This window comes from Euphorbia lathyris, chromosome 2 (genome assembly GCF_963576675.1).
Source record: "Euphorbia lathyris chromosome 2, ddEupLath1.1, whole genome shotgun sequence".
Classification (NCBI taxonomy): Eukaryota; Viridiplantae; Streptophyta; class Magnoliopsida; order Malpighiales; family Euphorbiaceae; genus Euphorbia; species Euphorbia lathyris.
Window position 1 is genome coordinate 75027416 of NC_088911.1, and position 25275 is coordinate 75052690.

At 36.8% G+C, this 25275-nt stretch overlaps 1 protein-coding gene across 1 annotated transcript; it reads left to right on the forward strand.

Moving 5' to 3' along the window:
* The first annotated feature begins 15839 nt into the window (after nt 1–15839).
* LOC136218619 (polyadenylate-binding protein-interacting protein 9-like) lies at nt 15840–24535 on the forward strand. Its single transcript, XM_066005621.1, has 10 exons — nt 15840–16493; nt 17400–17510; nt 17633–17677; nt 20431–20503; nt 20601–20713; nt 20823–20882; nt 21011–21058; nt 21159–21227; nt 23746–23807; nt 23906–24535. Exons 1-10 carry the CDS (start codon nt 16209–16211, stop codon nt 23964–23966), a joined length of 927 nt encoding a protein of 308 aa, XP_065861693.1. The 5' UTR covers nt 15840–16208; the 3' UTR covers nt 23967–24535.
* The last annotated feature ends 740 nt before the right edge of the window (nt 24536–25275 follow it).

Consider the following 25275-nt stretch of genomic DNA (forward strand, 5'->3'; position numbering starts at 1 on the left):
GAAAAAATGATCTATCCTATTTTGTAATAATAATATATTTATTTTTTCTATTTTTTATTTTCTTTCCCACATAATTCTTATCTTTCCAATATTTAATATTTGATTTATTAATTTTTATATAATTATAAAAAAATTTTATTTAATAATGTAAAACTTAGTTGATTAAAAAATAAATGAAAAATATGTCAAAATTTATAAAACTAAAGCTATATAAAACTATAAATATGAATTTTTTATATTTAATAAAGTTTATGGATAAATTAAAAAAAATATGATTTTGTAAAATTTTCAAAATTCATAATACTTTTTAATATTAATTTGAAAATATGATATTTTTTAAAACTTGAAAATATTATATTAAATAATAAAGAAAATAAGAAAAAATTAAGAGAATAAATAATGAATTTTTTTATATTAATATGTACAACTATAAAAATACTAATGTATATATACTACATAAATTTTATTACGTCATGCTCATTAAATTTGAAAAGTAAATAGATAAAAAAAATTACTTAAATAATTAACTTACATATAAAATAATGGATGAACTAAAGAATTTATTAACATAATTTAAGGACTTTAAAATATATACATGAACTAACTAACTAGTGTTATAGGTTAAAGCACAACACTAGTAAATTGTTTGGAAAAGTAAAAGAAAAATGCATGTGGTTTATAGAGCATGTAGTTTAAAAGTTTATAAAATAGAGGTGTGCGGTATATTTAGCTAACAAAATATAATATTTTAAATTGCACTTTTAAATTTCGATGATTGTATAATTGACAAACAAAGATATTATTGTCTTTTAAAAACATTACATTTACATTTCGACAAAATAGGGGTGCTATTGAGTGAGAGTAATTCGCAATCTATTCGAGCTCGGCTCGGTCACAAATCGATTGGAGTGGGATCGGGTCGAGCTCATGTTCGGGTCGAGTTCGGGGTCAGGTCGAGACAGTAACGACTGGGTCTGAGCTTCCTTAAGTTCGACTTGAAAGCTCGCAAATGTGTCGATTATTTTTTAATTACAACATATATTTGGGTTCATTTTTAATTCAAAATAAAAGAATCAATTATTATGGACAAAAAAAAGAGTAATTAGTCGTTTACTCTAACTCTCAACTAGTCACAACTACTACATGCTTTATTAGAAAGAATAATTAACGGGTTCTTTAAGCCCTTGACTAGTTTGAAAATTAGAAATTTAATGTTCAAAATACTTGGCTTATAGACTAATCAACTACTTTCTCCATACGTTCTCTTTCTCTACACTGTCATCCATAGTAGTAGCACTATCAGATAATATTCATATGCAACCACATTATTAACAATGCCATATGCAATTTGTGAATTTGTCATTTTCATAAACCAGTATCAGTTACTATTCTTGGAGTTCGACCATTTACACTTTTTTTCTTTTAAAAAAATCTTTTAAATTAATGTGGAGTATGTTATAGGTTTTTTTATCTTTAATGTTATTTATTCTATGCATATATGATGAATTTGGTTAAAAGCTCGATAAAAGTTGATTAAATCAATATTTGCTCAAAGGTCGGCTTGAGACATTAGCGAGCTAATACTAACCCTAACTATGTTCGATATCAGTTCAATTCATTAACACCTGTGACCATAAATCATACGGTTGTCATTTCATATTCTTTTACCAATTTGACAGTTTATAAACTAAATTGATGCTTAAATTTATTTTACACGGCTTTCGATTTGAGGAACTACGTTTTGTCTATATAAAGATAACTTTTTTTAAGAAAAAATGTCATCGGTTGTCAATAGAAACTTAATGGTGAAATTTAAAATATCAGAACATACATTACAAAAAATAAAAATGCATGCTTTTGCAAATCAACAAACTGATTTATTTATTTTCTGAAATTATTGTTAGAAATAATAAATTTATAATTAATAGTCTTTATGTTGATTGTTATTAAGTTACTTTAGAATAACTTATTAGAAGTTATGTGATGTTAAGTTACACTCTTAACTAGTCATTAAGAGTTATTTATTAGGTTTGTAATAGTTACATTTTCATGTACTATAAATAGTTATCTTGTATAGGCTAAAAGTGAAGAAGCACAAGTTAAAGAGAAATAAAATTTAAGAAAAGTTGCCTTCTATATTTCTTTCACTTCTTATATTCTTCTTTTCTCTCCAACAAAGTGGTATCAGAGCCAGACAAAAATTCTCCTGAAAATTGAGAATAATGGTGAAAAAAGAAATCGCCATTGATTCGTGGGAGACCAAGTCCCAGATTTGGAAAGCTATGCGCTTATGCATAGATGACATCAAAGAACAAGTTGATTCTAGAAGAAAAAGAAGATGGTGGTGTTGAAGTTATGATGAGGGCATCCCTTCTTCAAACCCGAGCCCGGAGCCAAGGGATGAGGACAGTGAGAGGCGGGATAACAAGCCAAGCACGCGAGGCATGCTCACCAAGGCGTGGGGTGCAAAAGAATTCCATTCCCAAAGAATTATCCAGGAGATCACTGACGCGGGGCGCATCTCCTAGTACGCGGGGCGTGAAATCAGGATCCGAAGTGCAGGATGACCAGGAGGCCGACTACGCGGAGCGTACCACCAGGGACGCCACGCGTGAAGACCGTCAGTGAGGATCACCAAGGTCAGAGGTTCAACTCCGCGGGGCGTGACCCCTGGAACGCCACGCGTGAAGTCCTCCTTGAAGACTTTCTAATCCCAGTAGCTAAGACACGTGGGGCGTACCAAGGTCCATGCGGGGTGTGTTCTGCCAGAAGGATACTTCTCCTCCAAGTTCTCACCATTAGGGGACCAATCCTACTCTTGTTTAATTACTATTTTGCCATCACCCACTATTTACTAGGTTGCCATTACTTCCTTCCCTTCTCATCTTACCCTTGTTCCTATATTTTGCTAAAAACCCTATTCAAGGGTTTTTAGTCTTTTCCCTCTTATTTTGTTGGAGTGTATAAGCTCCTTTATTTGTAATGAAACCTAAATTTTTATGAAAATTATCTCAAAGCCTCCATTGGAGCTCAAGGTTCATCCTTGCTTGGGTTTACTCAACCTTCAAGTTTAGCTTGAAAAGATTGCATTCTTTGTGAGTTTACAACTAAAACTCTCAGTCGACTTTAATCTACATCAGTTGGTATCAGAGCCGAGTCATTTTCCTTCTCGGAGACTTCTTCTCGGAGATGGTTAAACCACGTATCACAAACGAAGCCACCGGATCCATGGAACAAAGAGTTGAGACGTTAGAAGGCAACGTGAAGCATCTAACGGAGTCTCTAAGTACGTTCGAGGAAAGGTATACTACGAGTACTCGAGAGATTCTTCTTGCTCTTGAAGAACTAAAGATCGGACACCGCAACACTCAAGCTCTTCTAACCGGGGAACCCCACCGGCGGTAAGAAGAACAAGCCCGCCCTCTACTTGACCGACAACCGACACCGCCACCAAGGAGAACTTATGCACCCCAAACAATGGACCCTCGGGTTCAAGAGGTGAGGCGGACTAATCCCGTAATCATTAGAAATGTGGATAGTGATAGTGATGGGGACTTATTTGATGATTACGATATGCGTAGGATTGCTAGGGATATGGGGATTAGGATTGATGATAATGCCATGCATGATAGACCTATGCATGATGTGCATGTGAATGATGTTGTTGGTCCCGTGCATGTGCGTGCCGGGAATATGGATATTGTGCATAATGATGTTGTAGGTGGTTATGAGAGGGAGAATGTTGGTTTGAATGACCCGTATGGGGGTCGGGGTAATGAAAGAGGCGGATGTAGGGGCGAGCCGAATATGAGGATGGGGTACAGTGGAAACTTTGAGAGGGATGACGCCTTCAAATTGAAAGTAGACTTACCATCATTCAGGGGAGAACTCGACATAGAGGGTTTTCTCGATTGGTTGCTAGAGGTGGAACGGTTCTTTGATTATTCAGGAATACCGGAGGACTGGAAAGTCCGCTTAGTGGCTTATCGGTTGAAAGGAGGAGCTTCGGTTTGGTGGGATAATGTTAAAGAAGGGAGAAGAAGGGGAGGAATGGAGCCGATTAGATCTTGGCTTAGAATGAAGTCGATGTTGAGAGAGAGATTTCTACCACCCGACTACGAGCAATACATCTACAGTTCTTATCGGAATTGCTCACAATGTGCACGAATACACCTCGAAGTTCTTGCGACTTTCGGCAAGGGCTAACTTGTCGGAAACCGAAAGCCAAAAGACCTCAAGGTATCTTGAAGGATTGAGGTACAACATACAAGACCGGATTGGAACACAAATGGTGATTCGGGTGCAAGACGCCCGTAATTTAGCATTAAAGGCCGATGCACAGTTGATTTTGAGGGGACGTGAAGGCTATAGGAGAGCCGGGACTGAAGGTACTTATGGATGGAGAGGAGCTCCTAAGGGGATTGATAAAGGCAAGGGTATCGCAAGCTCAAGTGATCCCAAGGCGCCAAGTGCGGGAAAGTCACCTAATGGAGATGTGAGGCCTTTTAAGGCAACACAACCCCTATGCGAGACCGGCTCCATTCAAATGTTTTCGATGCAATGAGCCGGGTCACCGTTCCAATGAGTGTTCCAAGAGGAGGAGTGCCAACATGGTTGAGCGGTATGAAGATGATGAGGAGTATGATGATGAAGGGGATGTTTGTTGTGACCCGATTGATGATGATTATGAGGGAGAGTATGATGGTGGGCAAGCCGTACATGTGGTGAGGAGACTCTTGATCTCGAGTAGAGTGGAGACGGACCAGCGGCATCAATTGTTCCGAACCCGATGTCTAGTTCAAGGGGTGAAGTGCAATATGATTATTGACAGTGGTAGCCAAGAGAACATCATTAGCGACACAGCGACTAAGAGATTTGGGTTGGTTATCGAAGCACACCCGAGTCCGTATAGCGTGGGTTGGATCAAGAATGTCGGAGAGCTGAAAGTCACTCAAAGGTGTAGGGTACCTCTTGAGATAGGGGAGTACCGGGATGAAGTCTATTGTGACGTTGTGGAGATGGACGCTTGCCACCTATTGTTGGGACGTCCGTGGCAATTTGATAGGGATGCTACCCATGTCGGAAGAAATAACACCTATCGGTTTGTGAAGGACGGGATTCGTTATGTGCTCACACCTCTTGTAGGGGAATCCAAGACTAAGGAGAAATCCACTTTGATCGTTTGCCCAACTCACAAGGCGTTAATCAACGAGTGTGAGGGAAGTCAAACGGTCTATGTAGTGATGGTGAAATCTAGTACACTGTCGGAGAGGGTAGGTAGCGAAGGGGAAGAAGTTCCGGAAGAAGTCGGGAATTTGCTTAATGAGTTTCGTGATGTGTTCCCGAAGGAGTTACCATATGGGCTACCACCCCTATAGGACATCCAACACCATATCGATCTTGTGTTGGGAGCTAGCTTGCCTAGTCTACCACACTATCAGATGAGTCCCAAGAAAAGTGAAGTGATGAAGGAGAAGGTGGAAGAGTTGATAAGAATGGGCTATGTTAGGGAGAGCATGAGTCCATGTGCGGTGCCGGCTTTGTTGACACCCAAGAAAGATGGGTCGTGGAGGATGTGTGTGGATAGCCGAGCCATCAACAAGATCACTATTCGGTACAAATTTCTGATTCCCCGACTTGATGACATGCTTGATCAATTGGGTGGGTCCAAGGTCTTTTCCAAGATTGATTTGAGGAGTGGGTACCACCAAATTCGGATCAAGGCGACAGATGAATGGAAGACGGCATTTAAGACACGTGATGGGTTGTATGAGTGGCTAGTGATGCCATTCGGAATGACCAATGCACTAAGCACTTTTATGAGGTTGATGAACCAAGTCTTGCGTCCGGTGATTGGGAAGTTTGTAGTGGTCTACTTCGACGATATCCTCATCCATAGTAAGACGTTGGAAGAACATGTAGAGCATTTGAGGGCCGTCTTAGTATTACTTAGGGAGAACCAACTCTTTTCCAACACGAAGAAGTGTGATTTTGTGATGGAGAGTTTGGTGTTTCTCGGGTATGTGGTCAGTGGGAATGGTATCCAGGTGGATGAAGAGAAAGTTAGAGCTATTCGGGAGTGGCCGACTCCGAAGACCGTTGGGGACATTAGAAGCTTCCACGAGTTGGCTACCTTATATAGGCGGTTCATCCGGAATTTCAGCGCTATTGTGGCCCCTATGACCAAGTGCTTGAAGAAGGGTAGAGGCTTCAAGTGGGAAGACGAGCAAGAGAGCAGTTTTGCATTGATAAAGGAAAAACTAAGCACCGCTTCGGTTTTAGCCTTTCCAGATTTCGATAAGCTCTTTGAAGTCGAGTGTGATGCGAGTGGAGTAGGAGTTGGGGGAGTATTGATGCAAGAGAGGAGGCTCATTGCTTATTTCAGTGAGAAGTTGTGTGACTCGAGACAAAAATGGGCCACCTATGATAAGGAATTCTATGTAGTAGTGCGGGCTCTCAAGACGTGGGAGCACTATCTTATTGGGAAGGAGTTCATGTTGTACACCGACCATCAAGCCCTCAAGTACCTAGGAAGCCAAAAGCAACTCCGGAGTTCTATGCATGCCAGATGGTCCGCTTTTGTGGATAAGTTCCCCTATAAGCTTCTCCACAAAGCGGGTCAACAAAACAAGGTAGCGGATGCTTTGAGCCGAAGGGTAGCACTCCTCAAAACAGTAGCCTTAGAGTTAGTAGACTTTGAGCACATCAAAGGGGAGTACTTTGATGATCCGGACTTTGGACGTGAGTAGGAGAAGTGTAGGAACGGTACCGAAGGAGGGGAGTATCAGTTAGTCGACGGGTTCCTCATGAGGGGTAGCCAATTGTGCCTCCTGGGTACGTCCATACGAGAAAGAGTGATCTGAGAACTACATGGAGGGGTGTTGGGAGGTCATTTAGGTAGAGATAAGACCTTTGAGGCGGTTAGCTCCCGATACTTTTGGCCTAGGATGAGGAGAGATGTGGCGTACATCGTGGAGCAGTGCGAGAATTGCCAAACATCCAAGGGACATGCTACTAATGCCGGATTATGAATGCACCTCCCGATTCCGGAAACCATTTGGGAGGATCTCTCAATGGATTTTGTGTTGGGACTACCAAGGACCCAACGGGGTATGGATTCTATATTCGTGGTGGTGGATCGATTCTCCAAAATGGCTCATTTCATCCCGTGTCGGAAGACTAGTGACGCCACCGCCATTGCTAAGCTTTTCTTCCGTGAGGTGGTGAGGCTACATGGGGTACCGAGGACCATAGTACCGGATCGGGACACTAAGTTCGTTAGCCACTTTTGGCGGACTCTTTGGGCCATCCTCGGATCCACTTTGAAATTTAGTACTACGGCTCACCCACAAACGGATGGGCAAACTGAGGCGGTAAACCGGACTTTGGGGAATCTATTGAGAAAAAAATGTCGAGACAAACCCAAGATGTGGGATTATGTGATCGCACAAGCCGAGATTGCCTACAACTCCGTCGTGAGTTCGACCACCGGGAAGTCCCCTTTTGAGGTTGTGTATACTAAAGCACCGAATCACTCACTTGATTTGGGCGAGGTTCCGAAGGGAGAGAAGAAGAGTGTAGCGACACATAACTTGGCCAACGACTACCACCAAATGCACCAAGAAGTTCGACATAGCATTGAGGAGAAAAACAGTAAGATCAAGGCCAAGGTTGACGAACACCGGAGAGATGTTCAGTTTGAGGTGGGAGATGAGGTGATGGTGTACTTGGGAAAGGAGCGACTCATGCATGCTACTAGTAGCAAATTGAGGCCGAGGAAGTATGGCCCCTATCGGATCACCAAGAAGATTAGTGCCAACGCCTACCAACTAACCCTTCCCAATTGGCTTGGGAAGATGTCTTCTTTTTTTAATGTGCATGATCTTAGCTTGTGGAAACCGGAGGGAACGTTGCCAACCAAGGCATCGGAGGCGGAATCCGACTCTTCCAAAGAAGGGGAGAATAATGAGGGCATCCCTTCTTCAAACCCGAGCCCGGAGCCAAGGGATGAGGATAGTGAGAGGCGGGATAACAAGCCAAGCATGCGAGGCGTGATCACCAAGGCGCGGGGCGTAAAGGATTCCGTTCCCAAAGAATTATCCAAGAGATCACTGACGCGGGGCGCATCTCCTAGTACGCGGAGCGTGAAATCAGGATCCGAAGTGCAGGATGACCAGGAGGCCGACTACGCGGGGCGTACCACTAGGGACGCCACGCGTGAAGACCATCAGCGAGGATCACCAATGTCAGAGGTTCAACTACGCGGGGCGTGACCCCTAGAACGCCATGCGTGAAGTCCTCCTTGAAGACTTTCCAATCCCAGTAGCTAAGACACGCGGGGCGTACCAAGGTCCACGCGGGGCGTGTTCAACTAGAAGGATACTTCTCCTCCAAGTTCTCACCATTGGGAGACCAATCTGCTCTTGTTTAATTACTATTTTGCCATCACCCACTATTGACTAGGTTGCCATTACTTCCTTCCCTTCCCATCTTACCCTTGTTCCTATGTTTTGCTAAAAACCCTATTCAATGGTTTTTAGTCTTTTCCCTCTTATTTTGTTGGAGTATATAAGCTCCTTTATTTGTAATGAAACCTAACTTTTTATGAAAATTATCTCAAAGCCTGCATTGGAGCTCAAGGTTTATCCTTGCTTGGGTTTACTCAACCTTCAAGTTTAGCTTGAAAAGATTGCATTCTTTGTGAGTTTACGACTAAAACTTTCAGTCAACTTTAATCTACATCAAGTTTCTAAACGAGGCGGAGTTAGATCTATGTTGGTGTCTCAGTGACAAAACGTACGGTTGCTTTTGAGACAATGAGGGATTAATCTAAATTTGTTTCTATATCAGTTTTTTCATATAAGGATCGATAATAAACTGTTAATTGCCAATACTTGCTGAAATTCCATATAGAGATTTGGATTCAGACTCATGGTTTTATATCAGAAAGGGTATCATTGATAACAAAATGGGACATATGTATGATGATTGGAATTTGGATCGAGTTCAAGTAGGAAATGTATAATCATACTGATTTCTGGTGTGTAAAGATGATGGAGAAATAGTTAGGCCATTTGGGGAAGATATGATTGCACAAACCGGTACAAGGCAGTTGGAGGAGCAATTCGAAATAATGTACTGTAGTACCCAAGGGTGGCGGACATGAATAATGTTGTTGGAGGAAGTTTTCAGAGTGGTGGACTGAATGACGGTAAAGTTTTAACAATAAGGAGATGGAAGCTGCAGGGAAAGGATAATTTTAGGAGGAGCTGCTTATTCTAACTCAAGGAAGATAATACCTATGAGATGGAGGCTTACCATGTTTCTGCAAATCATACTTCGGGCCTAAAAATGGATGCCCACCTCTGCGCACTGAATTTTTTCAACCCTTACAATGAGACTATATTACCTGCGCATAGTTATTCTAGGTGGATTTTACGTCACGTTTTACGGGAGCACGAGTCAGGATCCGAACCACGACTTCGAGCTGAAAAATCATATTTTTAAGGAGCTAATTGGCTACACTCGTCACTGATCGGCGATTGGTCTTTAATTTCTTAAACCTCCGTCGTTTTCATTAAACAAATGGTTGGAACTGCTTCTGCCATGTCGGTAGCTGATCAGCAACCACCATAGCCGATCAGCTACGAGAACGATTTCCAGCAGTTTTATTTAGGATCTCATGCAGTTTTCTGCCTAAATCACATTGAAATAGGCAAAAAACCGTCAGACATAAGGGACCAGAAGTTTTTTTACAGAAGAAAGTATATAGAGTAAAGAAATTTAAGAGAGAAAATAGAGATTATTGTCATCTTTGAGTGATTCAAACACACATTAAACACCAAAAGTGATTTTATCTATTTATTTGCACTCTGAGAAGTTGATCATGGTTCTTCTCTAACATTTTGGAACTCTGCAATCTTCAAAAACACAATTTTCGGTTTTAACTCTATAATAATAGTTACAAATTCCATTCCAAATATATTTGGAGTGAGTTATTCGGATTTCTGATTGCATTTGGACTTACTGAAGTCAGGTTCAAATTATTGCTTGGGTTTTCTGTTCATCTGTGCACAGAATTCTGCCATACTATAAACTGGTTAACAGCCCTAAAGGTAAATTCTAAAGGGTTTTAAAAGTCTTCCATTTTAATTGCAATTTGTATACTTCGGTTTTTAGTTGTTTTTATTTTTGAGTTTTTCTGCCATTTCTGAAAATCAGAAGCTGAAATTCCTGCTTCTGCGTAGGGTCACCGATCGGCGACGACCTGTAGCCGACCTAGCCGACAATGTCCGGTCGGCTACAGATGCAGAAACAAGAATTTCTGCCTATTTCATTTTTTAATATGGGGGTTAGTTTTGTAATTTGTAGTCATTTATATTTCAGCAAATTTATGTTTTTATGCTAATTTTTATATGTTATAATTTTTATGGAATGAAATCATTTTCGGGTTAAGGGGCATTTTGGTCATATTTTTAGGAAAATATTAAATCGATTAGAGTTTATAAACTAGGTTGTGGACATAATTACTATGTTGTTGTGTTAGATTAATATGATTTATTTAAGTCCTATATGATCGAGTTCGGCGTCGTAGTATAAATCCGAAAGACGGGTTCTAATGTCCTGCGCTAATGTTTATTTGTTTTACAGGTTTAATAGTTTCATTAGGATGAGATTTGATGTACATGGCTATTTGTGCCCATTTGATTGAAATGTAATTTATTTTATCTTTCCATGTTGATTTATTGCTTCCCCGCGATAAAACGATATAAACGGAAAATGATTTACATTATAAATGGTATTCTAACAAAAGATAATTAATCAAACCTTTGGACCGTTTTAATTCACGAACCCAACTCTGAAGAGATAACATAGTGTGAGCTCATATGTCATTTAATATAGGTTCCCTAACATTAATATCGGGTGGCGACTCTCAATATAGTAAAGTTAGTTTGAAAACATGATAAAAATGGACTAATAAACAATAAGACATGCACCGGAAGGGACACACCACGTGTCGTCCTTAAAAAATTTAAGTGCCGGTGTAATGTCAAACACGGAACTCCTTTTGCCGAGATCAAAGCATCCCAAAAAGGATAATCGGGTTCCGCGGGCACTCACACCGCCAAATGCAATGAGTATCCTAGCTTGAAATTATCGTGGACTGGGCAACCTATGTGCAATTGGTGTTCTAGTGGATCTTCTCCAAACTCATAAACTAAATCTAGTTTTTTTTGTCAGAAGCTTTTATTTGTAAAAGTCGTTTAGATGCTCTAAGGAGAAGATTAAAGTGTGTTGGTTGTGAAAGTGTTGATAATGTTGGTAGATATGGAGGGTTGGGTCTTATCTGGCGAACACAAGATATGGTGAAAATTATTGGGAGAAACAGTAATTTTATTGATGATGAGGTTATGCTTAGTTTTGACTGTGTGTGGAGATTTACAAGATTTTATGGTATTCCACATAGAGCTAAAAAGGCCGATTCTTGGAACATTCTCAGAAGACTTTCAAGTTCATCCTCTCTCCCATGGTGTTGTATGGGGAATTATAATGATTTATTGGCTAATGGAGAAAAAGGGGGAAGATTTAACCATCCTCAATAGCTTATTAGGGGCTTTTAGCAAGCGATTACAGATAGTGGCTTAGTTGATTTGGGAGCTACAATTTATCCATTCACTTGGGAACGAGGAAGAGGAACGAATGCTTGGGTTGAAGAAAGGCTTGATCGAGCTATGTCTTCTATTACTTGGTTAGATATTTTCCCACAAGCAATGGTAAGAGTTCTTAATTACTCTTCATCGGATCATTTACTATTATTGCTTACTCTTCAACCTCATAGATGGGATATTTGGGTAAAATCGTTTAGATTTGAGAATATATGGCTCAAAAATCATTCTCGTCGTTCTATTATTAAAGATGTTTAGCAACGAGATATTTTGATGGAAGTGCATGATAAGATTAAAAATGTGCAGATGTTTTACTACGTTGGGGAGATGACTTTGCTGTTAGTTTAAAAAAACAATTAAAAGTTATTAAGCATGATTTGGGCCTTCTCTGAGCCAGACGGGATGATCCAAGTATAGAAGGATTTCGATAGAAGCAAAATGAATATTATGAGGTTTTGGGGTCTCTGGAAGTTTTTGGAAATAAAGGGCAAAAGCACATTGATTGAAGGAAGGGGATTCTAATACAAGATTTTTTCATCTGTATGTTATGGGTAGGAAGAAAATCAATACGATTGAAAAATTGCATGATGATCCTGGTTTGTGGAAATGATTTAATCTCTGAAGCTCAAAGTGCTTTTGTTCTAGGCCGATTAATCACAGATCATATTTTGATTGCTTTTGAGACTACTCACTACCTTAATAGGAAAACACAAGGCAAAGAGGGTATTGTGACTTTGAAGATAGATATGAGCAAGACATATGATAGGTTAGGATGGTCTTTTATCCATTCTATGCTTTTACGTTTTGGTTTTTTCTGATAGATGGGTTAATCTCGTGCTCTCTTATGTTACATCAGTGAGTTATCACATTACCACTAATAATCAAGTTTGGGTCCTATTTTTCCAACTAGAGGTGTGTGTCAAGGAGATCCAATGTCACCTTATATTTTCATTGTTTGTGTAGAAGGGCTTAGTGCTTTGATTAGATGAGAAGAGCAACAAAACTTGTGGAAAGGATGTAAAATTGCTTGAGGGGCTCCTGTCATTACTCATTTGTTTTTTTTTTGCAGATGATTGCTATTTGTTTTTCAATGCTACTGCCCCAGATTGTATTATCGTTCAAGAAGTGCTGAATGAGTATGAGTTGGCTTCTGGTCAAGTAGTAAATTTCCAAAAATTTGTTATGTTGTTTAGCATAAATGTGGCTTTGGATGACAGGTGGAGTATTTGTAATGTTTTGGGGGTTAGAGAAACTTGGGATCAAGGAAGATATTTGGGTTTGCCTTCCATAGTGGGTCGGACTAAGAGAGCATTGTTGAAATTCATTAAAGATCATACATGGTGACACTTGTAGTCTTGGCATTCGAGGTTACTTTCTCGGGCAAGTAAGGAAATACTTCTTAAAAATGTGTTACAGGCTATACCGATTTTTGCAATGAATGTATTTATTTTCCCGATTAGCCTATGTCAGGAATTAGAGCGGTTGTTTAATTAAATTTGGTGGTGCAATAATGTTAAAGGTATTTAAATGGATGAGTTCGGATCGTTTAAGTGTTCCAAAGGAGTCGGGTGGTACAGGCTTTAAAAGATTGAGGGATTTTAATTTGGCCATGTTAGCCAAACAAGGTTGGAGGTTTCTGACTAATCCATCTTCTCTTGTTGCCCGTGTTTCTAAAGCTCGATAGTTTAAATATTGAGATTTTCATGAAGCTGTTAGAGGGTGTAATCCAAGTTTTGTTTGAAGCAGTATATGGAGTGCAAAGTTATTATTGGCGGGTTGTAGGAAAAGGGTGGGTGAAGGAGAGAGTATCATAGTGGGTTATGATCCCTAGTTGTTTGATGGAGTTAACGGACGTCGTGTCTCCTCACTTTCTGATTCAATTACAGATGCTAAAGTTTCATCTCTTTTTCAAGTTGGCAATCGTAGGTGGGATGAGGAGTTAGTGCGTGGTATTTTTACTATTGAGGAGAAGAATGAAATTTTGAGTATTCCATTGTCTATTATAGACAATACGAGTGTTTGGTATTGGAAGGATGATCACCATGGTTGTTATATTATCAAGAGCAGGTATACATGTTTAGTTGGTTATTCTCTAAATAGTTATAGTGACTGTTGAAAGTGATTATGGCGTCTACGAATTCTGGGAAAGGTTAAAGAAAATTATCTAGCGAATTTGTCATAATATAATTCCAACTACTGATATGTTGCTTAAGAATTTTGTTTCACTTGATTTGGTTCGCACGGTTTATAGGGGGGTGAGTGAATCTGTGATACATCTGTTTCAGGATTGTACTATGACGGTTTCCGTTTGGAATTTATCATCAATAGGGATTGTTGTTACTTAAATGCTAGTAGTTTTTTGGAATGGTCGAGGAAGTGTTTTGTGGTTCTTAATTTGGATGAACGACATTTATGGGTTATGGTTATTTGGAGCTTATGGTTTGCGAGGAATCAAAAGGTTTGGAATGAATTTGTAATTGAGGCCCCTAGATTTTTTCGAACAACATGTTTATCGTTAAAGGATTGGGAAGCAGGTCAGACGAGTCATTGAATGTCCGTAAATCTGCAACACAAAATTCATCGGCAGCTGCTGGTATTAGGTGATAGAAACCGCATCATAATCTCTTAAAAAGCCAATGTTGATGCTTCAGTAATTCGAGGTTCACCGAGATTAGGTGTTGGAGCAGTGTTACATAATAGTGAGGGGCTTTTCAAAGGAGTTTTTTTCTTGAGTAATTCCGGGTACATTCCATCAAAAGAGAAGGACTAGCGGTCCCCATTAGGGAGGTTTTAAGCTAGCTGAAGTAGAAGGGGTTGTTTGTCGTCGAAGTTGAATCGGATGCATTTAATATGATGTCTCATATTTATTAGGGTTGCACAAAACTAACCGAAAAATCGATTTCCGAAACTGAAACTGAACAAAAAAAATAGGTTAACCGTAATCGATGGACTAGGTTACAGTTTTTCATTTCAAAAATCGATGGTTAACCAAAATTGAAAAATAAACCGATTACGTATTGTTACACATAAAATTAGTATAAATATATGTAGAAATTTAATTATCAGTATATAAATATACATATTTTATATTTAATTTTTAAATTAAAAATATTAAACTAACTTAAAATTTATTTGTTTTGACAATTTTAATAATTAAATTTAAAGTTCAATATTTTTATTTAATATTTATTTAAGGGGAAAGTTCAAATAAAACCCCTGTGGTTTCACTAATTTTCAGATAAAGGACTATGATTTACTTTTTGTCAAAATGAGGACTGAGGTTTCACACTTTTAATAATGCTATTAAAACTATCTTTAACGACCTGAAAATGAAAATTTTCAAGAATTAAAGTTGTTCAATGTCATATTTTTTATGGAACTACATTTTCGATTTTAGAAAATCATCTTTTTTTGAAACTTTCTCTCTCTAAACATTAACTTTCTCTCTCTTTACCAAACATCATCTAAATAGTCTCGAAATAAAAAAAGTTGAAGAATTAAAGTTGCTTAGAATATTAGTAGTTCTTAAAATATGTCATTTTTGAAGTTGTTAAGGATGATTTTAATAGTATCAATCGAAAAAGTCCTTATTTTGCTAAAGTTGAAAACTTCAGTTATCGTTTTAATAAAAAGTAAACCAAAATCCTTTATCTGAAAATTAATGAAACCATAGGGGTTTTGTTTGAACTTTACCCTTTATTTAATTATATATTTATTTTAAAGCGAATAATTATATATTTAAAATTATATTTATTACAAAAAGTCACTAATAGTTAACCGATCAAAATATAAACTAACCAATCAAAATAAGAGATTAATCGAAATATAATTAACTGAATTAAATGAATTTATTAATGATTTTTTGTTTTTTATTAATGAACTGATTAATCTACCATAATATTTATATTTCAAGCTTCCTTTTTGATGCTTGTAAAAGCCTCGATTAATGATTTAACAAATTTAGAGATAGAAGTAATAAATGAAAATTAGTTAAGTAGCAATTTGTTTATTCGTTGGGTGATGTCATCATACGTTAGTCCTATTACTAACGTCCCTCACTTTGATACGCTTTTCAATTCACACTGTCACTCACTCTCTCTCGTATAGTATCACAGAACCAAACAAAAATTATTTCATAAATTAATTAATTAAAATTATTAATAAAAAGCCTAACTGTTCTTCTCTTCTCTTCTATTTCACTCTCTCCTTAAAAACCCTAACCTTCTCTCTCAGATTTAATTTGATAATAATAATCATTTCTTTCCCACACATTTCTCTGTTCTTTCTATTTCTGCTTTTCTCTGTGAATTTTGTCGCCTTCTTCATCTCACTTTAATGAGTCTCTATTTTTAGCCTAAAATTTCTCAATTATTCCATTTCTCATCAGATTTTCTCTCCCTTTATTCACTACTTCATAAAGAAACTAATATAAAGTTTGTTATTGATCTTTGATCTTCTTCTCAATTCAATAATAAAATAAACTTCTATTCTATTTTAATATTTATTGTTCAGATTTTTGAGTTTTTTTTTTTTGCTCCTCTCATGGCTGCGGTTGCTGAGATCAACGCTGAGGCTGCAGCAGCTGCCAATAACAATAACAACAACAATGACACTAAGAATTTGGATTCCGATGTTAAGCCTAAATCGGATTCTGAATTCACTGTCCAAAAGCTTGTGGACATGTTCACAAAATTGAATCCTTTAGCCAAGGAATTTTTCCCTTCTTCTTTCAATGCAATTAAGAAGACCCAAGGCCTTTTCCATCAGAATGATTTTCCTGTGCCCAATAAGCAATCGCCCGATGATAATTTCCCCATTAATCGAAGGGTACTATTTTGTTGCTGATCGTCTCCATTTTGATCGCACTTTTTCCTTTTCAATGTTTCTACAGACTTCTTACTTTAATTCCTATACTTTATTATTGATTGCAGTTATGTTTTTTTTTTTTTTTTTTAAGTTTAGTTTCTGTTTTGACAAATTGGGTGGATTGGCTGTTTTCCTCTTTTTTTTTTTTCTTTTTGAATTATTGTTAAATTTTTGGATTAAGTTCTTGAAACCGGTATGTGCTGGCCTCGAGTCTAAATGGGTTTTGAGGTTTTACATCTATCTGTTGATCACTAAGCATGCACTTGCAACAATCCAGTATGGGTGGCTGCTCTTTAAAATTAGTCTATGTTTTCTTGTAATGCTATTTTGATATATCTGAATTCCCATATACAACCCCATAGGGAACCGAGATTTTTGAGGTTTTTTAAGAATTTATTGAACTTCAATTTTGATCATCATTGGTATGATGTGGTTTTGCTTCTTAATTGGTTTGCAAACAATGTTTTACGTGTGTTCATCTCAATTTCTAGTTTAGTTTCGTCCATAGAATTGAACATTGCAGCCCTTTTCCCCTCTATTTATATGTATCCTGTTTGCTCTGCTCAACTTTTCTGGCTGGATTATATATTCATGAGCTCTCTTGGTTGCATTTGTTCCCAATTATTCCAATTTTAAATTTCAAATTGAATTAGAACTTTTGGCAAATCAACAATTTTGTTTTCATTTTCATTCTTATTGTATATTATAGTTTCAAATAGTAATGCTTTGAAATGATTTCTTGGATAGAGACAAATATCAAACTTGCTTTAAAAATATTGATTTTTGGAAAAATAATTTATTCTACTCTCTTATTGACAAGTTAGGCCTTGAGTTTACAACCACTGAAGTTTGTTTTTGCATTTTCAGAGGAGAAACAGCTACAACCAGGGGAAAAGAAGGTTGAATGGTAGAGCATATAAAGCGCAACGAGAAGACAGTATTAGACGAACAGTATATGTTTCCGACATTGATCAGCATGTATGCTCTTAACTTTAATGGAAAGATTATGTATTCTTAATGCCTTGCCTTAACTAAGTATTTATTTTGCTGTCCAAGATCATGGAAATTACTTTAAAGTGAATATCTTCTGTTTAATTTAGGTAACTGAAGAGAGGCTTGCTGGCTTATTTAGTAGTTGTGGACAAGTAAGTTGTTTTGGCTGCTTCAGTTATATCTTTCTTTCTCTAAACCTGAACCTTATGTCTGCACAAGTGATGTGTGCCTATAGTTTTTCTCCTCGTGGTATAAATTTTCATCTAGAAAATTGACCATCATCTGTTTTCCTTTAATTATATCAGTTTATGTACGCACACAGCATGGTATAAATTTGCTCTGATGAATGCATAGCTTTACAAGTAAAAAACAACACTATTTAAATTATTGACGGGCTGCAATCTACTAATGTCTTTATGAGGATTTGTGAAATCAATATTGGTCCATCAACTAGTATTAGATATGTTGGATGCACAACACAACTATTTCCTTAAAATGGGTAGTTATATTTGAGATTATCACGATGGGGTTGTTGAATATATTTTAACCTTTTCAGTTCAAACTCTGGAAGATAATACTTTTCGTGGTTTTCTCAATTGGGGCTTAGCATCATTGTCCGGTCATTTCTTAATACCGATTGGTGCACACATACTCTCTCTCCCTCTCTCTGTGTGTGTGTCTCTCTCTATTAGTCTTGGTTTAGAAATCATCTTGCAGCTCAAAGCTGAAAAGAATAAAGTTAAATTGAACCAAGTCGATCAATCTAGATGCGGCCCTGTGGGGTGTGTTTTAAATGTTAAGTTGCAAGGTTCCTTTCTTTATCTTGAAAGCTATTTTCTGGTCTTGTATTGGATGTAATTTATTCGAATTAGTCTCTGCATTCACTTTATTGTTAATATCTTCAAGGGGTTGTCATCTTTACTCATAATTTTAAATCATATTCTGTTATATTGTATTTGTAGTGTATAAAAGATATTTTGAAGTTCATATTCCTTCCCATTTTCACATATAGGATTCCAATGTATCTTTCCTACTAACGTGTATTTTGTAAAATATGGCAGTGTATTTTGGTGATATAGGTTGTAATGAATGTTAGCCCAAACACATGCCAAATGCTAACAAAATTTTTGTATGATATTCTTAAAGGAATATAGAAATTGATTTCTGAACCTGATGTATGAGTTGTGTTTTTATACAGTGTTGTACTCATATTAGTCAATAGTTGTTTATGATTACTGTAATAGACATTTTTGATAGATGAGTATTACTGTGTTTTCCCTCAATGATTTTTTTCTTGGATCCAGGTTGAATTGACATTCTTACACCAGCACTTTTCATGACTTAATTTCTGAAATTATCAAATCTCTGATTTCAATACCTTTAATTTTGATTTTCAACTGATCCCATCTTTTTAACGAAGTCTCATTAGTCAACATTTTCCATTTAGTCAAATTTGACAAATGTTTATACTACCAACATCTATTATATCTTCATCTTTTTTTTTCTGTTCTGTACCTTGGACTGGACGGTGTTAAGTAATAGGTTTACTTAGACAATTGAAATTCCCAATGACATGGTTATTAGCCGTTAAATCTAATGGACTGCCACTTCATTCCTGTATCCTAATATATATAAAGTAGTACATGTCTGTTTATGCACTTTGGACACACCAAATTCCTGAGTTGGTGTTAGGCATTGGGTTATTAAGAAATAGGAATACTTGCACTACTAAATTCCCGATGACATGGTTCTTACTTGCTATTCATAATTTCAGCTTCATTCATGCATTATATTACATAATACATAGTATGTATAAAGTACTTGCATGCAGTGGCGGAGCCACTCCTTTTAAAGTGGAGTCAATTGATACCACTGATTTTTGTTTTCTTAATTTGTGTATAGAATTTTTTTTATCATATTGGACCTACTAATTTATAATATTGAACCTACCACCTTTATAAAATGAATCCCGCCATAATATTTCAACCACTTATTTAAAATCCTGGCTCCGCCACTTCTTGCATGTTTGTCTTTTTTACTCATTGCATTTTTTCTATATAGTTGTTAGATGCCTCACGTGTTTACATTCACTGGAAGAATCCTCTAGCATCTCTCTTTTAATTTGAGTGCCTCTTGGATGTGATTAGCATTTCTAGCTCTTGGTTTTTGTTTTCGAGTTGTAAAATATCAAATTTGCGAAATGACTCGATGGAACAGGTTTTTGTTCCTCTCTCCTGTATTAGAAACTTCTTTTTATTATTAATTTAATTCCTTAAATAACCAAAATATATGCAAGTCCTAATGGTATCACATATCAGTTTTAATTTATGAGAATTGAAATCATATTAACCTAGCTAGGATATCATGGTTTTTATACTACCTGTTAGGTTCTACAGCTACATGGTAAATAAGGACTTATGGCTTACAAAACGTAAAACATAAGTTTTCAAATATGGATAAATGACTAAGCACTGCATTATACAGCTAAAAGTTAAAGTTGTAGTTCTGAATGATCGCATTTCTTGACAGAAGAATAAAAATGATATAGCATCGGGGATGTAAAAGATCATATCATATCTCTCTGACTAGCGTAAAACCCAATGTCATCATTCTTCTATTGTTAGTTCGTCAGAAAATTAATTGTGTACAAGGAAATGACTTACAAAAAGATGTTTATATGGACTTTTGGAAGGCTGCTCAACCCTATATAATTATTCCTAGATAGGACATTATTATTCTTGATACATGTCTAAATATGGAGTAAAATAACAGTCAACAGTCAGTAATAGAAACATTTAGAAAAATTGCATAAATATCAATACTAAGAATTCAAACTTTGAAAACTTCTATTTTTTCAGTGACTTGGTTCTGAGATCTCATTGTTTTTTTTTCACATGAACTGAAGGTTGTGGATTGCCGAGTCTGTGGAGATCCACATTCAGTTCTTCGTTTTGCTTTTGTGGAGTTCGCTGATGATCGTAAGTTAGAATAGCAGCATTAAAATATTTCACATATTCTTACACATTAATTTGTAATTTTCCTTTCTTATTTGTGATATTTGATCTTAAACTACAGAAGGTGCTAGAGAAGCTTTAAACCTCGGTGGGACAATGCTAGGTTACTATCCAGTTAGAGTCTTACCTTCTAAAACTGCCATCCTCCCAGTGAATCCAACATTTCTCCCTAGGGTATAACTCTATGGATTTGTTTGGTCATGTTGGTTTTTTTTTTTCTTTAGAAGGACTTCAGATTGTGTCCCAAGAGATGGCTTTTGCTGATGATTGTAATTGAATGCAGTCAGAAAATGAACGCGAGATGTGTAGCCGAACAGTATACTGTACAAATATTGATAAAAAGGTAAAAAAGTCACATTGACAACTAGTTTTAAGAGAAATTCTCCTTGTGTTTCTCAATCCATCCTTATTTTTCAGATTTTCTGTTAGTGAAGTTTTATTTAAGATCTAATAGTTTTATTGTGAGTGCAGGTTTCTCAAGCTGAAGTGAAAAATTTCTTTGAATCAACATGTGGTGAGGTGAGGAGAAATATTTACTCTAGGCCCAAAAAGGGATGTGGCTGTAAAGGATTATTTTCACTGTTTGACTGCCTCCTTTTCCATGTTTTGTCATTATTAGGTCACTCGCTTGAGGCTTTTGGGGGATCATGTGCATTCAACTCGTATAGCTTTTGTTGAATTTGCAATGGTGAGTCAATTTTTCAACATGTTGTGTATATTATGAGAGCTAAACTACATGTTAAAGTTTGCCTTTTCTTAGCATATGACTTGAGACAAAATAGGCATATTCTCATCCATCTACCATGTAATCATTATTTGTCTATTTACTTAGTATATCTGGCATCACACTATCATATGCATCTGAAACAGCTTTTTATTTGTGGAGTGAATCCGTGTGTACGTTGGCTTGCTTTTTTTGAATAAGGTCCCTATAATTACATATTCTTGTATATATTACTTCATAATTCATGGTTATGAGTTTCGGTGCGAATAAAGTCCTATGAATAGTTTGAAATCTGTTTTCTGATGCTTGGAGACTTGGAGTTGTTCTTGGTTGGAGATAGGAATACCGACTTTTTAATTATCTATACTGACTTAGATTTGACTAGGTCTTGTTTCCTAAGCTGAAATTAAGCATTTAAACATCGAGATCTCAATACAAATCACTGAAAGTTAAACAATTTAAATACAATGGGAAGTTGAACCTGAAAGATATATGTACTCATATGGACAAACTGGTCTAAATGAGCAGTAAAGTTATGAATATACAATGATTTAGGTCTGTCATGAAACCAATTGAACTAAAAGCTTAAGCTCATAGTTAAAGCCCAGTTCATATTAATATCTGACACACTCCCGCAAGCAAATGCCAACTGGGCTTGAAGCGTGAACAACGCAGACCCATCTTACCATGTTTGACATTGAATCAACAAATGGGTTGTCAGGAATCGAACCCTTGATCACCCTTGATCACTTGGTCAAAGAGTCTCTGATACAATTTCATAGAAGCAATTGAACTAAAAGCTTAAGCTAATAGTTAAGGTCCAATTCATATTAATATCTGACACGTATAGGTGTGTCTCTGTCTAGAGACAACATTGATAGCGGCTAGATATGCTAATAGTTGGACCAAGCTATCAAATTGCACTTTTTCATTGAGATATTGAATTATCAACCTTCCTGTGAAAAAATGTCATACTAGGTAAATTATGTTATTTGTGCATGGGAAAAATTGGTTTGGATTGTCAGCCATGCTCTTGACCCCCAAAATGACATGGCCCAATAGGGATATGCCAATTCGTTGGGCCTTTCAAATTTTGATACAATCAATGATTAATGAAATTCTGTTCGACAGCCAAAAACATCTCTTATCATTTTCGTATTATGAAAGACTAAAAGGTAGTTGGTAGAGAAAATATTAGGTGTTTAGCATTGCAAATAATAGTTAATTTTTAAATGAATATAAAGAAATTTATATTAGGGAAGTACAGAAGAACCTATGGAAGGTTTGGCCAATTTCGTCTAGGCAGAGCCTGTCAACTTATTTCTTTTGATGTGAATAACTTGGTGACAAGGAGTTTGTTATGTTCTCTAGCCATGGATCTTGTCACAGGGTGATTAGCTGAAAGTTCTAGCTGTAGGAGCTACCTTTTCTCTTTGTTATTGTTTCTTGGTCCACCTATTTTGAATAATCTTCAGCTCATCAAAGGGAGACTGAAACCTTGGACCTCGTTAAGGGAGAGCTCTAATCTATAGGTAACAATAAAATTTTGCTTGTTTTTATTCATTCCAGTTGTCCATAAATGGGACAAGTCTAGCTGTAGGAGCTGCCTTTTCTCTTTGTCATTATTTCTTGGTCATACTATTTTGAATAATCTTCAGCTTGTCAAAGGGAGACTGAAACTTTGGACCTCGTTAAGAGAGAAGTCTGATCTCTTGGTTAACAATAAAATTCTGCTTGTATTTATTCATTCTGGTTGTCCATTAAATGGTACAAGTTCAAGACAAAATAGGAATTGTAACATAAATAGGAATTAAACTAAACCAGTCTCCTAATGGGAATAAAACTAATTCAGGAATTAAATAAAAGTCTCCTAATGAGAATAAACGTCTCCTAAAAGTCTCCTTGTGGGATCAGACTGTTTAGAGGTGATTCTCCTTTAATAGAATAATGCCGATGCTCATCCTCCGCATAATCTTATTTTCACCATTAAAGAGCTGGTTAGAGAATTGGTCAATTTGTTGTTTCCAAACTCGTAGAGGGTAACAGATGTGCGTCTAGCTTGCTCAGCATGGTTTATCTGTTGACATAGGCTTAATGGTGCTGGACAGTCCTAGTGAACTTTCGCCTTTGCTGTTTGTAGATGCTTGTGGGTTAACTTGGCCAAGGCTGGTCAAGGACAGTCTTTTGTCCTTGTGTTGTATTTTTCTTTGGGTTTCCTTTTGTTGACGAAAAAAGAAAGGAACTAGCTATGTTTCAGGCTAAAAGAATGGTACTTTTGAAATACTTGATCGTTGGGCTTGGTGCATAGTCTTCTCTCTCTCTATCTCTCCTTGTGATTGATAATAATAATATCGCATGTCGGATTCTCTTGATGGAAGCATTGAATGGTTGATTTCTGCATCAATTAGATTACAGTTGTAGACATAGTATTTATGATTGAAATGTTAAACTAAATGCAAGATTGATCTTGTTTCATGAACAGGCAGAAAGTGCTATTGTTGCCCTGAATTGCAGTGGAATGGTTTTGGGAACACAACCCATCAGGTGTGGTATTTCAACTTTTTTTCAATTGTTGTCACAAGGCAGGCTTGATTGAACTGAACTAACAAATGTCATCCCCCTTTTTCTCTTAATCTTTTAAGGGTAAGTCCATCGAAGACACCTGTGAGGCCTCAAGTTACTCGTCCAACTTTGCTTAACTAATCATGTGGCATGGATGGAATTTGATGATTTCCCAGTTGAGAGAAACTCCATTGAGTTGATGGGGTGATGAAACTTTCTTTTGTTTCAGTATTTCCATCTCTTTTTCGAGAGCAACAGTTGACTTTTTTCAATGACTGAACATATTGTAACCCTGCTTCAAAATCGAAGTTTTTCACGAGACTGTCTCAGTCTGAGTTTTTTTAACCTTTCCATCCATCTCTTGAGTGGTGAATGCCATATCTATTAACTTAAAAGAGTAGTTACAGTTGTTGATTGTAATGAAGTCTTGCATTGCATAGCTCAAGCAGGAGCAGGAGTAGTCGGTTCTGAGTTGTGCAATTTTGATCAATCATCCATAGCTGCGAGGAATTGAGCTTAGACTACTTTTTGATTCTTTCTCATTGTAAAATGATTGACAACTGGTACGTAAATGCTGTCTCTGCATTTTTATTGATATAACACGCCTAATAAATTGTTACTGTGTTAAAACATATCAACTCTATTCTGGAAACCTTGTAGCAAATCAATTCAACTGTCCATAGAAAAGCAAATAAAAAAAAATTATAGGACGTGTTTGTTGGAGCAGTTAGAGTTCATTTCCTTTAAGTATGATTGCGGCCTTTAAGTCTTGTATATCCGATGAATGGTTCTTGAGAGAGTTTTTTCCCCTTTTAAGTTCATTTCCAGCTTGAATTTTATAACAAAACGGTTATCTTTACCTTTCAAAATTGATTGATTATTGGTGAATTATAATTAGTTAATATAAATTTATAGTTTATCTGGTGATATTTTTGAAGATTTCTGGTGGTCGGGTTTTTAGATTTTTCTCTTAGTCCGATCGCTTTCTGTAAAATAAGAAGGGTGTCGGTGATCGGCTGGGGATACTTTGATGTAGGTCAATAACATTTTCAAGAATATAAAACGAGATGGAGGATAGGGTTTTGTACATATTTGAAGGCTCTCTTAACATCCCTTTTTATAGTCCTCAATTGAGGTAGGATTTGGAGGCTCCATGTCCCAATAAGAAGCTACTATGCACATTGGCTCTTTAGGAATGTGTCATCGTTGTACTTTTTCAGGTGTATGTCTTACAACTGCCATATATCATACGGGTATAGAACATTTGGCAGAGTTTTCAAGAAATTCACTTGCTATCAAAAGCACTTTGAGGTGCTTATCTATCCAGACTGTAGTTTGATGAAAATACCTATAAATGGAAAGGTTTCTTCACATCGCATTCTCTTCTTTCTTTAAATCAAGTAGCTTTACTTCCTACTTATCTTTCTTTTTTGGCTTTTTGATGTGATAT